Source organism: Schistocerca gregaria, chromosome 7 (assembly GCF_023897955.1).
Source record: "Schistocerca gregaria isolate iqSchGreg1 chromosome 7, iqSchGreg1.2, whole genome shotgun sequence".
Lineage (NCBI taxonomy): Eukaryota > Metazoa > Arthropoda > Insecta > Orthoptera > Acrididae > Schistocerca > Schistocerca gregaria.
This window is the reverse complement of record NC_064926.1, coordinates 143,960,676-143,978,815: the sequence shown is the minus strand read 5'-3', so window position 1 is coordinate 143,978,815 and position 18,140 is coordinate 143,960,676. Positions and strand designations below refer to the sequence as shown.

At 37.0% G+C, this 18,140-nt stretch overlaps 1 protein-coding gene across 1 annotated transcript in view; it reads left to right on the top strand.

Annotated features, from left to right (window-relative positions):
• Positions 1-17,912, top strand: part of LOC126281538 (RNA polymerase II elongation factor Ell-like) — a 284,770-nt gene extending 266,858 nt beyond the window's left edge. The window contains exons 8-10 of the mRNA XM_049980591.1: positions 7,109-8,359; positions 11,415-11,586; positions 11,693-17,912. Coding sequence (XP_049836548.1) covers positions 7,109-8,359; positions 11,415-11,586; positions 11,693-11,845 — 1,576 coding nt within the window. The 3' untranslated portion in view covers positions 11,846-17,912. The remainder of the gene's footprint in view (positions 1-7,108; positions 8,360-11,414; positions 11,587-11,692) is intronic.
• Positions 17,913-18,140: the final 228 nt, after the last annotated feature.

Below are 18,140 nucleotides of genomic sequence, written 5' to 3'. Positions count from 1 at the left end.
TGTCTCTAGAATAGAGTTTTCACACACTTCTTTCTCTTTCTTTTCCTCTCCACTTAATGCACATGAATCTAGTTTTCTGATCTGCATACTATAGATGCAACGTGCAGCGCGCATATTCATCCTGTTGGTGACTTTTCTTTTGTACCTTCAAGAGAACATGTCTTATTTACTTAAATTCTAACAGCTTCAGTGGTTATGCATGTAGTCAAAGTGGCTTTCTTACTTGTACTTGCGCATGCTGTTTCGCAAACTTACGCATAAATTCTTGAAGGAAAACCTTCCTCTGTCTTGTGAAATCTTTCTGTCTGTTTGGATATAAAGCTGGATTATGGGAGCTTTGTCTACTTTTCCGCTCGGCCGTCCACCTTACGCTGTCTAAACTCTATCCACCATCAGGGGGTTACGTCTGGCGACTGGAGCATTCTACACCAGCCCTGTTCAGAGTCTGTATGCCGAAGCTGCTCCATTACCTCTAAACTACCGGTGCAATATGTTGCTTTGTCAGCACGCCTGCCGACTGATGTCAATACCCGACCACCTGTCACATTTCTGGTTCTTTGACGACACTCTAGACGCCGATACAGGCTGTATCTCTCTGCCTTGTTACCTCCTGGAGTTTGCTTTCGTCGCATACTTCAGCAACTTGATTTTACCCTCACTACGACTTTTCGAGTGGGTGAGAGCCCGGCGCCACCTTGGCTCCAGGCTCAGGTTCGCGTACACCTTGAACTCAGCTCGCTCCCAAAGGAGAGGACCGCGGATTCGCTATCCTGGTTGAGGTTTGTTGAACTTAGTTTGAGGTTCGCTAATAACGTTTTTATTTACACAGATGGCTCCAGGACTACCTCTGGCATCGGATGTGCCTTTGTCATTGGGGATGATACCTTTCAATACCGGCTCCTTGCCCGGTGTTCAAGCTTTACAGTTGAGCTTTTTGCTCTCTATTGGGCTGTTCAGTATATCCGCCACCATCGTCATTCTCCCTAATCCATCTGCTCTGTTTCTTTGAGCACCATTCAGAGTCTCCGTGACTCATATTCAGACTACCCTCTCGTGCAATGCATTCAACGGTCTCTTCAGTCGTTAGCTGATACCACCGGCGCTCATGTCCTCCTTTTTTTGTGGATTCCAGACCATGTTGGTGTGCCTGGTAACGAAGCTACTGATGCTGCGACCAAGGCTGGTGTCTTCCTGCCTCGGACAGCTTCCTTTTGTGTCCCATCAACTGATGTTAGTGGGGTTCTTTGTCGGCGCGTTTCATCATTGTGGCACGAGGCTTGGTCCTCTCTCCATGAAAATAAGCATAGGGCCATCAAACCGATCCCGACAGCTTGGACGACCTCCTCACGCCCTTCCCGGCGAGAGGTGGTCATTTTGGCCAGCTTGCAGATTGGGCATTGCCAATTTAGCCACCGCTACTTGTTGTCTGGTGATGCCACCCCGCAGTGCCACTGTGGTCATCCATCGACGGTGTGCCATGTTTTATTGTCGTGTCCCTGTTTTATTCACTCTCGTGTTGTCCTGTGTCTGCAGTCTACCTTACAGGAGCTTTTAGCTGATGATACTCGAGCAGCTGTTCGTGTCCTTAGTTTTATTACATTGACAGACTTGTCCAAAGAGATCTAACTCTTTTATTTTGTTTATCTGCGTCTTTGTAAGTACTTTCTGGTGTTACCCCCCTTGCATTTTTTCTACACTATTAGTGTGCTGACGCTTGTGACTGGGTGCTAATGACAGTAGTTGAGCGCCCTACACACACACACACACACACACACACACACACACACACACACACACACACACACACACACACACACACAATAGGTCTGGATATTTTTGTGATTAAAGAATATATGCATGTTTACTATGCCCATAAATATTCGGTACTGCCAACTATTTGTTGTACGTACATAGCTGTATGTCTGGCATTATATCAGCCATGTCTGCTCCCCCCCTTTAATATCACTATAGTGAGCATTTTCTTTTTAGTCAACAGTGTCATCATGGTGCTGCTGTGAAAGCATAACAACACACTTCTTTTTCTTTGGAATGTTCAAGACAAAAGTCATCTCTTTGTGAATGTAAATCGTGAGGATTTTTTCCTTTCTTGTTACATTAGGCAAAATTTATGTGATAATTCTATTTCGTTTGCTCTCTTAGAGTTCCAGCTGATGTTAAATTGCGATCCAACAAGTTCTCAGTTAGCGGTAAAAAATATTCCCCTGCCATATATAGTTCACCCATATCCAGCGTGACATGTTACCCTTGATTTACTTCTGTCTGGTTGTCTTTCATGACTTTATATACTTGCAAATTACCTATGTATCCACTCCTAGCATCTGCACATACCCATATTTTCATTGTGTACATCCCTAGTTTAGATTTCATGTATACACACAATGGGTAACTGCCATGACAAGGTACCAGTCTTTCATAAACAGTTACGTACTCATTAGGTTGTAAATATTTATCATGCATTCACAAAGATGTTGAAAACCTCTCCTACTGCTTGAAGCTTGTAATTTGCATCTGCAGTTCTGATGTCGAGTGTTATTATCTCAAAACAGCTGGTAATTATTTAAAACTGGTGTGAAATAACAGCTGTGAAAAATGCATTTCTAAAAGCTGGATGGATAATCTATTACTCAGAAACACTATGATTCCAAGAGTTTCTTCCTGCAGTCAGTAGTATGGAAATAATGCCAACAACGCCTAGTGTCTTACGTTGTGCCATTCTACAGATTGTGGTGGGTGAGTCCCACTGTATTTATTAAAAACTTCTTGATCTTTTTCATTGATATGTCTTACGTATAACATCAACCATGTTCTTAGGAAAAAAGAGAGCAAGCATAATACTTTACGTTTGATTGTACAGTTTTACTGTTGTATATTACATCAGGTTTTTGTCGAACAATATTTTGAAATGCCCTTCTTCATTGATGGAAGAGTGCAAAATGCAAAGCTCGGCTACTTCTAGGTTTGAATATACTTGAAAGAGTTGGAGCTTCAACCTTGGTAACATCGTCTCATAATTTTCTGTCCGTGGTAGCTTTGTCCGTTGACTCCTTTCATTCATTTGTACAACCATCAGTAACATTTTCATTAATTTAAAGACTGTCTTTTCCTCTTCAATATACCTCAAATTCACATCACAGTCTCCTTCACACAGGATAATCTGGACTATAAGTATTTATAAAGCTTTCAGACTCCTGCAGACAGTAGCGCTAGTCCATGTGTAAGCTTAGAAATAAAAGCTAAGAGTATCACAGATCAAAGTAACTGCAAAGTAGAGCTATAAACTTATTGTTATCATGGTTTTCTCAACTGAACAATGAAAATCCAAGTACAGTGTGACAACAATTTTGATTAAAATACAACTTTCTTTACTTCTACTTGGAGTAGTAGTGAGGCTGTAAATAAAGTTCTATTTGCTACAAATTTCATAACAAACACTTTCAAAGGGGTGACAAGGACACCCACATGAATCACGGAAAATAAATAAAATTGTAAACATGAGAGAAAATGTAAACATATATGGAAAATATTAACTGGGGTAATTCCATTACTGCCAATGTTGTTAGAAGGGTTAAGATTCATTCTGTAATAGGTTATGTCTTGGTGGAGAACTCCACCTTCAGTTCCACTATATTTATTCTTTTGTGTTGCTACATGCACCCTTAGTGTCAAATTGTCTTTCTTACGTATCAGAATTCTTACCATTAAGATATTTCGTCCCTTTCAGTTTTGGTGTTCACTACATTCTTAATTTTAGTTGTGTTGTTTCTAAGTGTTGTGAGATACAGTAATATCAGTAGACAACATGTCATTCAACATCATGTGCCAATGTTGTTGCCATGCTCCAATTCCTTTCATTTTCTGTATTACTTATGTGAACAGCAAATGTATGTTTCTGTGTTATGCTCCCTTTAATATGTCAATACTTCGTATACTTCCTTGAAAGCCACATCCCCAGTGAGATTGCAACAGGTTTCCAACAATTTTTCAAGCAGTGTTTCTAGCTGTTACTTAGTAGCCTTTGTTTGCATGTTGGAAACATGGAAGCAGCTTTCAGTGGCAGTGCCAGTGGTGTTCAAAGGATTCAGTATTCCTGGCCAGACACCAAATATCACTCCTGCACAGTTATAGTTGTGTCTATATATTGTGTTGCTGTTTCATCTGCAGATACTGAGTTTGTTTCACAGACTGTTAGAGTTGATTTTGCTGCATCAGACAGAGGTGCCTGTGGAATGTCCAAAGTAGGACTAGAAGATTAATAATAAAAATAGAGTCTGTATAAAATGGCTGTTGTTTCTTAAATCAGCAGCAATTCCATTGAGAAAAAAATTTAATTGGTTGTCATGTGATACCAATGGAAGAAGCAAAAGGTGGAGACTAGCAAATTGGAGCAGTTTTGATGTGGTATACAAACTTACATGGCTTGGGTTTAAACTTCTGCAGTTCCTATAGTATTTAAGATCTCACATTGCCAGAAGTGGAGAATAACACGAAACTTTCAAACCCGCATCCCCCACACCATCTTTCGCAGAATTTCAAGATTGGTGGATGCCATTAGAGTAAAAATTATGAAAAGGAGCAATTTCTCATAGTCAGTTCATGTAGGAAGTTATTCCTACCAGCTCTTTTCTAGTTTCCTCCCAGCCCCCCCCCCCCCCCCCCCCTCGTCTGTGCTGATTCAGTGACATTATTCTCTTCATTTGTGTAAACGTTTGAGTAGAGTAATAGTGTAGCATCCCATATCAATAATAGTTTTCTCATCACCAGAAGTAATCTAGCAGATAATGTGAATATTGTACGAGAAGTAGCATTGCAAGATGCTTCTGATGCACTAAAAGAGATGTTGGCCATCAGTGTGGGCAGCTACCTGGACAAGAAGGAAATTTTCAATTTAAGTTGTTCGTAATTGTTATTCTTAGGTATTACTTGAATTAACAAACTTTAGACATTTGTGGTTTATCATGTGATCAAAATTTAACAGATTCCTTTTAGTACTTGCGTGGGCAATGTCACACTTTTCATTATTTAGGGTCAATTACGACTTTTCACACTATACATATATCTTGTCTAAATCATTTTGGAATGGTTTTGATCTTCTGATGACTTTACTATGCAGTAAATGACAGCATTATCTGCAAACAATCTAAGATGACTGCTCAGGTTGTCTCCTAAATCATTTATGTAAATGAGACACAGTAGAAGGTCCATAATACTTCCTTGGGAATGCCAGATATCATCTCTGTTTTACTTGATGACTTTCCATCAATTACTAGGAACTGCAATCTGTCCGACAGGAAATTATGAATCCAGTCACATAACTGAAACAATACTCCAAAGCCACTTATGAGGAATAGTATCAAAAGCCTTTGTGAAATCTAGAAACATGGAATCAGTTTCATATCCCCTGGCAGTACCACTCATTATTTTGTGCAAATAATAAGCTAGGTGTGTTTCACAAGGACCATATTTTCTGAATCTGTACAGAATATGTGCCAATAGGTCATTCTCTTCAGGGTAATTTTCGAACACAGTACGTATTCCAAAATCCTACTGCAAATTGACATCAGTGATATGGGTTTCTAAATCACTGAATTTCTCCTATTTCCTTTCTTGAGTATTGGTGTAATTTGTGCAGATTTTCAGTATTTAGGAACAGACCTTTTGTCAAGCCAGCAAATGCACATACATAAATATGAAGCTATTGTATCGGCATACTCAGGAAAGAATCTATTTAGTATACAATCTGCACTGGATGATTTGCTTTTATTAAGTGATTAAAGTTGCTGTGTTGCACCAAGGATGTCTGTTTCTGGTTTTACTTCTTTAAGTGATTAATTTCAGTTGACACTTCTATTACATGGCTGTGACCCAAAGAAATATATTTTTCAGTAAAAAAGTCAGAATAAACCAGTGTTTTTCTTCTAAAATAATCTTTATTTGGTTTCTGTAGCAGTTAACAAGATAGAGTAAGAGATATTTTACGAAGAAATAGTCATATGTAGATATTTTTGCAAAACTCTGTCTGATATTATTTCTAAGTAGTTACATTAGGAAGGAATTTTCTGCTTCTAATTATGTGTAACTGGTACCTGCAGCTTGTAAGGTGTATCCTGCTACTGTCATTTCTTAAAATTTTCCTGTATCCTCTCAGCATTAAATTTTCTAATCTGATGCACTCCAACTCGTGTAATATTGCTTAACAAATGTGCAATATTCAACATAGACATTGTGCACGTTCCATTATTCTGACATCCTGGTGTCGTGAAAATTGAATCCAACTTCCTCATATTTTCGGGCTGTGTCATTCACCCAAGTTATATGCTATAAGACTGCTTTGGTCAGGCATAGGGCATAGTTTGAAATAACTGAGGGCTCAGTGTTCCATAAATCAATTTTGTAATCCTCTATATGTTAGATATTGAGTATTGAAAAGCAATGGGAGATTCATACATAGGTTTCTGAAATTAATGACGACATGAATTAGGATATTCTGTTACTCATCACAAACAGGAGGCACTTAACGGTGAACCCACCTGCTTAAAAGTAGACCAAGCTATTGGAAAAAGCCCCTCTTCTGCTTTTGGAAAATGCACTCTCTTTCGTACTTCCATGATTCACATGTGTATGGCCACTGTCATCACAGGGCATGGAGTCCCAGTCAACACCTCATCCTGTGACATGTAGCAGTCTATCATAATTCATATTACTGTTAGTCTAGACAGTATATTTCATTGTGAGAGTTCTGTAATTTTACACGTAGCATGTTAAAAGTGATGACAACAACGTATGTTTCCACAATGCTTCCTTAATGAAGACCCAATAAATTGTAGCATGCTCTCTCTCTCTCTCTCTCTCTCTCTCTCTCTCTCTCTCTCTCTCTCTCACACACACACACACACACCTTGCCTCCCCCTACTCCACTTAGGAACTATGTAAAAACGTTTTCCATTGTGAGATGGGGTATGTTCAGAAACATAACAAAAATGGAACACGGAAGTAAGTAAGTAAAAACTGTGGATAAAATTTCTAGTAATTTACTTTAATTTATGTTGTCCCCTTCAGGTAATTCACTTGTTACATTTGTTCCATGTAGCCACAAGCCGCAGAACCTCACACCCCCAGGGAGCAGTGATGGTGGCAGCTCGGGCAGTGGCCACTCTCCTACCAGCACCCACCCGGGCAGCCCACCACCACCTGTGTCTTCAAATCTCAAGAGGCCTGGATATTTTGAAGGCGCAGATGGACTACCTTCCAAGAAGCATCGCGTATCACATTATCGGAAACCAGATCAGCAGCTGCCATCCACGAGGACAGGAAATAGTAATAATAATAATAATAATAGTAGTGCTGGTGCAGCCACCGGGCTTCCTTCACTCCTGGATGGGGCTAGGCATGTCAATACTCCAGAACGTGATGAGGAAGAAAACAGAGACAGGAGACCATATGTGGAAAGGGATAACCTTTCTTCTGATAGGAGAACTTTTAGTGAACGAGAAGGGCCATCATCGGACAGGCGGTTTAGTGAGAGAGATAGTGCTTCATCTGATAGACGTTCCCTTGTTGAAAGGAATAGTAGTTTTGCAGAGAGGCGGCCCTTAAGTGGTGAAAATGTTTTGGACAGGCGACCATTAGCAATGGAAACAGAAAGTGGCAGCTCCGACAGGCGTTACTGTGGACCGGATAGGGGCAGTTTTTCTACTGCAGACAGAGAAAGAAGACAGTTTGCATCTGATACTGTTGCTGACAGTGTGTTCAGTGTAGTGAGTAACAAGGAAATGTCCTCCACAAGTGTGCACAGTGACACAGTTGATCGCTCAGCTGTTCAGTGTTTTAATCAGTCACCTAACACAGCATCACCTGGCAGAAGCAGTGGTTTAAATGGCAGTAACAAAACACTGAGGGAAGAGAGTGTATGGGGAAAGACAGAAAGTGGCAGGGTTCCTAGCCCATCCGCCAGTGCCAGGAATAGTGGTAGATACCAGGACAGTCGAAATGACAGGTGGAATGGTAATTGCAATAACAGCAGTTCCTTCAGCAGAAATGCTGGGAATGGTAATTACAATGGTGTCTCCAATAACAGTGTCAGTGGTGGTGGCAGCAACAGCAGCAATCGCAACATCAGTAACAATGTAAGCAACAGGAGTAATGCAAGCAACAACTTAAGCCATAGTAATAGCAACAGTGACCAGAGAAATGGCTACTCCAGCGGCCATGTACCTTCTTCCTCTAGCACAGAGAATACTCCTGTTGCTGCAACAGCAGATTCTTACTCCAGTCCCCACTGTCAGCAGGAAGCTGTTGATCAACCATTAAATGGCGAACTTCCATTTGCTGATTATCTTTCGTAAGTATGAAAGACATGGCTTCTTCAGTAACTTTTTAGTATATCTACTCTGTCTAATATGGATAATTTTAGTGTGATGACTTGTTGCAAAACAAACTTATTTTTAAGTCCTCAAAATTCCAATAATGTAATGTTTATGGAGTGATCTGTTATGTAAAATCTCCTTTTGAGTCCTCCCTGATGTACCAGCAGGTGTAATTCCATTTTCTTACTATGTACTACGAAAGAGGAAATTTATACACGCATTTGAAATTGTTTGCTTCATCTGTCTTGTGTTACCTATTATCTTCTAAATTTATCTTGCATCCCAAAGGTAGACAGATTATGATAAACACGAATCTGCCCAAGTACAGCAGAGACAGTTCAAAAGGGGTTGTGATTGGTCATGATACCTTAATTCAAAGAGACCTAATTCTAATTGGCCACCATACCGAATAGAGCTTGGCAGCAGCAGATGTAAAGCACGAATTGTTTGAACTCCTACCAATTAAGATCTATTGGGTAGAGCACCATGGTGCCGAGAAACTTAACCACATAACGATTTTAAACACTATTTGGAGGCCAGTCCCATGCCAGTGTAATTTTATGTCAGTTTCATCAGTTTTTTCTCCACAACCATTGTTTCATCAAACATAGATCATGGGAACAAGTACGTTAACACAAAATTGAGCACAGAGTTAACACTGTGAACATTGGAAATTTAACAAGAGCAATAAAAATTGTTCTTAAGAGTGATAAAATGTTAAATGCTGAGAACGTAGAAGTGAAGTTGAACTTCATTTGTTTCATTTTTAACACAGATTATTAGAGCTATCTAGTTAAAATTTTCATATTAAAATTACTTGGTATTTGACTATTCATAATTATCATCAACAGTAAAAATTGTTCTGGGTGTTCCCCATTCTTAAACACAATCAGCTATAGAAAAATAATAGTAATAATAGTAACAATATTAACAGTAACAGTAATAATAATAGTTATAATAAATTTAGAGATGAGACCTCAGAAAGCTTAGAGATAAAAACTGGAGTGAGGCAATGGGATGGACTCTCCCCACTTCTCTTCAACTGTGTACTTGTAAAGGTTGTGAGAGAATGGCACAAGGAACTCACCAATATGGGTGTTCAGCATGGTATCTAATTGGGCCTTAAGAACGAAGGACTGGTGGTAGATTGCCTGGCTTTTGCAGGTGACTTGGCACTGATTGCTGATTCTCTTGAAATGGCAACAATGCGGGTAAACTGCCCCAGAAAACAGGCAACCAAAGTGTGTCTGGAAGTTTCACTGGAGAAAAGTTTTTTTACCAACATCAAAGAAGCTAACAGAGAGATGTTACTAGACCAGTGAAACATCAAAAGGACTGAAAAGTTTAAGTATCTTGGCGAACGGATTGAACCAAACTTAACAGAAAAAATGTCATTATCCATGAGAGTCAACAAGGTGAACTAGCCTATCGACTGACTATGAAGAGCTACAACAAAAAATGCCTGCCACACAACCTGAAACTTGCACTACACATCATACACCCAACACCCTGTATGCCATGAATGTCTTCCCATGAACTGGAGAGGTCTGATGGAGAAATTGGAAGTCGGAGAGAGGAGAATCCTCAGGAAGATCATAGGCCTGGTAGAAGCAGCTCAAGAATTCAAAAGGTGACATAACTCTGAGCTCTATGAACATACCAAGAGGCTCTCTGTGTGGGTAGCTTTCTATTGCCATGTTGCAAGACTGCCTGCAAAGAGATTGACCAACCATCTGTTCATATTCTGGCAAAATAAGAAGGTTTGCAACACTTGACTGACAGAAACTGAAAAGGTCATTAAATAACTAGGAATAACTGATCTCCAGAACAGACAGTCTGAGAGATGTACCCTGAAGGAAGCCCAAGGATTTCAGGAAAAGTCCCAAAGGAAAGGTCCCCCCTGGACAGAAGAAAGGAAGGAGTTACATCGGCAGTGGATGAGACAGTACTGGGCAAAGATCAAAGCCACACTGTTGAACAAGCGTGGTCCAAAGTAGGCCCATTCGAAACAAGAAGAAAAGTAATAATAGTAATGCAAAATTTTTCTTAAACAAGGAGAAAGGTTTGGTGTTGAATTACTTCATACCTAAAAAGTTGCTTCGTATTGTTTGTAAGAGGAATTATTGCTATACATTTCAAAGCTGAGTCAGTAGGATGTGTGCACAAATATCTATAAAAAATAAGTATAGTATCCCCTGACTAGAATATCAGTCTGTTGCAACTAGAATCCATCACCTCATACCAGTAACTGGGTGTAGCGATGTATAGCGATATGAAGTAATGTATAGGGATATGAAGTGGAACAGTCACATAAGCTTATTTGTTGGTAAAAGAAACCAGAAAAATATAATCAGTCTGCAAAAAGAGATTGTCTACAAAACACTTGTGTGACCCATCTTAGAATATTGCTCAACTTTGTGGGATCTGTACAAAGTAGAAGAAATGAGTGATATTGAATGTGTACACAAAGAAGAGCAATTTGAATGGTCACAGGCTTGTTTCACTCTTGGAAGACTGAAGATAAATGCAAACTATCCTGTCAGAGCCTGCTTAAACAAGCTTCTAGTGAGAAATCTACGAATATATACCACCACCCTATGCATCACTCCCTAGAGGTTGTGAAGAGAAAATTGAAATAATGACAGTTCACACAAGGCATCTAAGGAATCATTCTTCCCACACTTCATAGATGAGTGGAATTGGGAAGAAGCTCCCATAACTGGTACACTGGGAAGTAACCTCTGCCATGCAGTTCAAAGTGGTTTGCAGGCTATGGTTGTAGATAAATGTTAACGACTTTATTTATGTTAAAATACCTTTCTTTCCTATGCAATCATCTTTGTAGTTCTTAATATGTTATTTTCAAATTCTGTGTTACATTTGACATTGGAGTGAATACACTTGAAATTTCTAGTGTCAGTTATTGATAACAAATTACGAAAAAATCTTCTTCAGGATAATTTTCAGTTGCACTGTATCACTAAACTGTAGGAATCCTTTCGGTCTATTAACTGTTACTAATTTTCACAGGAACTACACAAAAATAATGAACAGTGAGCAACGGAGTAAATACAAAGCAGACTTCAATGCAGATTATTCAGAATACAGAAGACTTCACTCTGAAGTTGAAAAAGTTTCTCAGAGATTTGCTCATTTAGAAAAGAGCTTGAACCAACAAGTAAAGTTTAGCTCTGGATGGAAGGTATGAATAGAGATGAATTTGGGAAGCTTCAAGTTTTAACTATTACATGATTAATAGTTGTTACACTTATTTAATTTCTTAACATACTAAAATTTTGTTGTTGCAGAGCATTCAGAAACAAATTATTCGGGAATATGAAGAAACCAAACGGGATCAGAAGCTCCAAGACATCAAAAAGAGGTTTCAGTATCTGCATGAAAAATTGTCACACATCAAACGCCTGGTTTCTGAATATGATGCAGCACAGAACTGTAACTGACCCTGGCCTCACTCAGCACATGAAATGCTGCCTTTAACGTTCCAACAACGATCAGTTGAGCAGGAATCTCGTGGTGGTTAACTGGCATTGTGCTTAGTACTTACTTGCAGTTTTCATTACACTTGAAAATGTAGAGTAATAATTCCTATCGCAAATGTCACAGATCCCAGAATTTGCTCCTAACTGGTATTTTTAACTGTGACGGCTGTTGATCTGGAGAGGATAAAGTGTGCAGTTACAATGCTTGAAAGTTCATAAAAACAAAGTTCACAAAAACAAAGTACATTAAACAGTAAGTCAGTATTAGATATAGCCTTCGCACTGTGTTGTATGGTTATCTGCTTTACTCGAAAGGTTCAAGAGTTACCTTAAGAGGATTATTTTACTTCTCCCATCAAGGGTGTTGTTTTGATCTTGAAATGTGTGTGTGTGAGTGAGTGAGTGAGTGAGTGAGAGAGAGAGAGAGAGAGAGAGAGAGAGAGAGAGAGAGAGTAAATGAATTTCATGCTTCTTTTGTAATTAGTAAATGCAAGAAATTTGTGCAGACTTACGTTCATTGTTAAGTCATCACTGGGAGTGAGAGAGATTGTTTTTTGCATGAAACTCCATCATGAAGTGTGTGGAATAATGAGCTCTGCATTTATTTCTGAATAATGATTGATATTAATAACACAATCCTGATACTTTCATAGTGGAACAATAATATCTTGTAAATTATTGAGAACTTATATGTGAGATGGTGCTGTGTCTACATAAAAGTGAAGAAAAGTCACTATCTTTCTGATGTTAATGTTTGTTATTCCTAAGATTTAGATTCTGCCATAAATAGTGGAAGTAATTTAAAGAACCGTTTTTTGTACACAGCCTTTGTGCGGTTTTATCTCCTCAGTTTAGTGTGTTGGCCATCTTCCAAAAGTAGTGTGTGGTTTGTTTGTGGTATTTTATTTCACCAGATTCCTGTTCTCTCTTTCCTTAAAAATGTTATGGTCTCATAGGAGTTAGTGCTTTAGCTGAACTGAACAGTGCCTTTATAATAGTTAGCCACTGGAAATTTTCCCCCAACTTCCAGCAAGAAAGATATTAACCTCATGTAAACTACTTGTACAAAGAAATTATTTATTGTTTTAAAATTGATAGTCTTCCATAAATGTTAAACATATTGAAATGTAATGGTAAAATTATATTGATTACTGATGAGAGAACAGGTATCAAAAGTGTGGGTGATGTATTGTGATATGAAGCAGTGTATTTTTGAACCATTTGCACTTCACAATTCCCATAATGTGCAATTTGCATAACAGTAGCTTCTTCCTTTCCGTTTTAAAAATGTGCTCCATACAGTTAAGCATTCTACAATCTAAAAAAATTTTCAGTCCCAGTCAGTAGACATAACTAGATCAAAGGGCCTTTGTGTTATTAATAGCTTGAACTGGCGAGAGGTATGATCATTATATGCATCATACAAATGCACAGTAAATTGGCTATTATGAGTATTTCATGAATCTCAACATAATGCTCATGTAAAGCCAAGAAAGCATTCACAAATTTATATTTCGTGTTACTGTGGGATTTCATCATTCCTTTAGAATCCATCTGGGGTAGTCTTCTCAGAGCTAAAAAGTTCATTGTGATGGGAAGTTTACATAAAGCTGTACCACAGAATACTGTTATCTGAAAAATAAATTATTAGAATTGGAATTATTTACACTAATCCCTAGTGCACTGCTAATATAATACATTGAACAAAGAAAGATTAATCTGAAACTTTTAAGCAGCTTTACATGGATGATGTAGTGAATTTTAGTCCTGGTGGTTTGGTACTGTGAAGTAGGGAATACTTTTATGCGAAGATTCTTGCACGAGTTGTGGTTACGAAGGTACCATAAAAAAGCTGCAACAATTTAAATTACATTAAAAATTGTTAATACTGCCTGCTATTTTGTAGGAAATTTTAATATTTCCATTAAATAAACAATGAAAGTTGACAAATGAGGGAGCAAATTGATGTGACAGAAGCACAGACACGAGGCAAAGGTTTATTTTGAAGTTGATGCAACAGGGGAAAACATTTTGCGTAATGGCATCATAATAAGAAATCAGTATATTGGTCAGATCTATAGCACAATCTCAGCATATTGCACCATTTTTAAAAATAAATTTTGTGGTACAGGTACTGTGGCCCCAGTGTTCTGAAAAAAGTGGATTTTGTGCTTTTGTTCCTTTCAGTATATTTGTCAAGTATATCTGAGAGATTTCCAAAAAATCTAAGGTGTAGGAATACCATATAAAATATTTTGTGGCACATCATGATGTTGTTTGAAGAACATACTTTTGTTTTTTTATTACTCCTGTATTAAAGTCAAATTTCATTTGTTTGCACCTTACCAAAAGCATATGTTGGTACACTAATTAGATAATGTGTTAATTCTTTGGATATAGAATATGATTATGTAGCACACTAGTTGAAAGATGTGTTACTTACTAACTCTTGTTATTATTTTATTGTAACAGCAGAAGTTACACATTTATGGGAATTCATTAGAAGTGCAAATAAAAGAGTTCCCTACTCATCATTAATATTAAAGTGGTGTTTTTTTGCTGCATCAGTTACAACAACTAAATTGAAATATTATTTCCAGAGGTGTCCTTCATACATATACTGGTGAAACTGATTACATTGGTCAGTGATAACCCAAATGTTCTGTGCAATCCATGATGGTTCTTTCATTTATTTGAGTGTATGCGGTTTTTGTGCATGAGATGAAGTGGTTAGAGTTAAATGTTCTTTCAGTTATGTATCCATTAACAAAATCGTGTAAATTATCTAGCTTGTGGGTAATGGATAATCAGAATGCTCAAACCATATCTCGAAAACTGTAAGATAGTTAGCAACTGTGTGTACATATATTAAAAATCTTTTAGATATTGGTACAGATAATTTTGAGAAACATGACAGAGAAGATTTAATGACCAAAGTACAGTACTAAGTGAAATAACAGTGCAGAATTCACTTATTGGGTAAAGTTTGTTCACCACCCTATGTAAGTTACTGGTGAATGCTTCTCCTGATAAAGTGTCGGAGTATATTAAGCTGCAAGAACATCGTTGATTGGAAATAATGGAAGATAAATACTTTATACATAATATATTTTTGACTGTGATGTATTTTTTTTATTTTATTTTTTATTAATAGATGCTCATTCCTGCAGCAAATTTGCTGCTAACTATTGTAACTTGACTGATGCTGATGTGTGAGAAGGGAGTGAGAACTGTCCTGCCACCATTGCCAAGGATTAACTACAGTGAAAAGTGAAGAAAAGTTTAATGTAGCGATTAAATGGCAGTTGTAATAACTATAAATGTGCTTGGTTGTGGAAAATATTTGAAAGGGAAATACTGTATAATAAACTTTTTGTGATCAAGAACATTTTTGATCAGAAGTTATGCTATTTATATTTCTAAAAAGGATGGTAACTACTCATCCTGGCGACTGTGCTTACGATGCTGTATACATAAACAATGTGGATGGCCTCCATTCATTTATTACTGCCCTGGCCTGGAACATTGGTGACGACCGGAATTCTTCCCTGACCTTGATTATTATATTATCATCATTATTATTATTATTATTATGACTATTATTATTACTGTCTGTATAGTGTTTTATAAAAAGGATATCATACAATAATATGCATTCTGTCTTCTTTCATTATTGTGTTCTGCTTTTGAGATTTTACATAAAAATGTTGAAAAAAAATGCTCTTCTTAGTCCGGGGATTGTGTAATTATACCAGCTAGTGGGATATTTATTCTCACTGTTGGCGTAAGTACTGTTCTGCTGGTAAGGATTCGTAAATGCTTGTGGAGTAACTGGCATATCTGATAATAATACATTTAAGTGCTTGTATTTATCACTTTGTATGAATATGCACGCACAAGATTCAGCAACTAGTTTAAGTAACATAAAGATGTATCTCGTAACTGGTTTGTTAGTGCAGATAGGCTTACACTTAATAATTTAATGAGGGACCAAGAACAATATATGTTTCACTTGTTATTTTAAAACAATAAAAGAGCACTTACTAATTGTTCTGTTGTGTATTACTAATATGAGTGTCTCATTCTCCATACCCGGTTTATACAAATTAAAATCGTCAATTATCCTAAGAATTGTTTGAAATATTGGCATTACATTGTTTCTGTTATGGGCCTTCATTATTGCAAGGAAGTGAGTTGTAATAGGTATCACATATCTCACACTGGAAAAGCTAACTGCACAAGAGAGATAATGACATCACAATTATGGAAGCCATGTACTAAAGACATGCTTAATGATGATAATTATATACTTTGTTTTTAATAAAAGATAAAGTTTATTCTTCTATTTTTACCGCATTGCTGAATCTCAATAGAACAGAATGCAAGCAAACTCCACAAGCAAGGTGAACCGATATGGCTTTAAAGTTTCCCAAGTGGCAGTGAAGGTAAATCAACTGATATCAATGTGCTGCTGTTTTGCTCTGGTGATTAATGTCAACTGCTTTTGAAATTGTGATTTGTGTGTGTGGATATTGTTTTATATGAGGTTTATTTATGTTTGTAGCAGGAAAATATTAATTTATTGTTGAATTTACTATGTAAATATGTATACATGTATGTATGTTTTTTGTAATTCTTTCTGAAGCATTGTGAATGAAGCATGATTCAGTTCTTTTAAGTAGCAACATAAATGTAGAATTTGGCATTTGGTTGCATTACTGATGTATACTGGTACGTTGGTTGGTTTGTTATTTCAAAAATTATGGAAGTTTTGTTAGGAACAATCTGTGTCATTATTGTAATGATTGTTGTTACTGGTTTAAAGTTATTGTTCAAGTATAGGTTTTCTAACTGAGGTTGTTTTAACATTCAGTATTATTTAGCAGATTCACTTTGGTTGTAGAGTGTGGAAACACTGAAATAATGTAAATTCTGCATTAACTGCATGAAGCACACACATCCAATTTTAATACAGTATACATTTTTATTAGGTTGTTCTGTTGGTTTGATTATTTGTGTTCTACATTGGTCAAACTAAGACAAGGATTGATTTTTTTCCCCCGGTGTTTCAAAAGTTGTCTCACATACCCCACCAGAGATCAGCAAGAGAAAGGAACTTTTTGTTTATAGTATTTAGTGAACGCAGGTGGTTTTCTTTACAAGTAACCAGAGCTGATTGTAGTATTTTTAATATAGAGTTGTTGTTTTCGCAGGTACCCTTTAGATTCAACATTGTTATAGTGAGCACACTTCCAAAATCTCTAGCTTCATGTATGATTACCACTAAAAGAAATTTGTCACTTGTGGAAATACTTTGATGAACCAATGCATCTTTAAATACAAATATGACAATTTATGTGAGCTGACACAGCTCTGAGGAGCAGGACCCATTTCTGAAAATGATGCACATTGTATTGCAGAAGTGTGGAATGTTATTCCAAATTTCTTAATTATAAGGCTTACTCTACAATCAAATTGAATCTCATCTTCCAAAAATGGAGCTGTAATAAAGGTACTATTCTGCTAGTAAGCTCAGATATATATTACATTTGACACTCAGTTGTATCATGGCATTGATAGATGTATACATTCTCATCATCGTGCAATTGTTGATGATGCTGCTAATTTTTATAGTGTCTTCTGGCTTTATAAGTATATTGTTAACTGAGTGCTACATTGTTCTAAGAGTTTAATGACATATTTTTAAATATATTTCAAAATGAGCTGAAACATTCCATGAGCACAAAATTGTTGTAGATGGTGCTGAGCACAGGAACATGTATGACAGATTTGTTTTCATGTGTGCCACTTGGGAAAAGAAATCACAAATGAGACCTCATGTCTGCAGAAGGCAGGGTTACTGTATCATTTGTGATTTGGGATAATGGATATATGACGATGTCTTGTTTGGTTTAGATCTATTGCTGGATTTGTTTAAAAAATGTTTGTCTTATGGGACATATAAACTTACACAAAACATACAAAAAAATAAATCCTATTACTTATATGCATGCAGCAATCAAAATCACATTTGTTGTTTTTTTCTTATGCAATGCTTATTTCCAGTTTTCCTTCAACCATTGATGAAGTATTTCACCCTCTAATTACCACTCTACCATTTTTACCTGTTAAAAAAACGGAAATATTTTCCCTTACTTCTCTTTCCTTCCATTCCTAAGAAACTAGTTATAATTTGAGACACCTTGAATTAAAATATTGTTATGCAAATTAAATGAAAAAGAATGAAATTTAACAT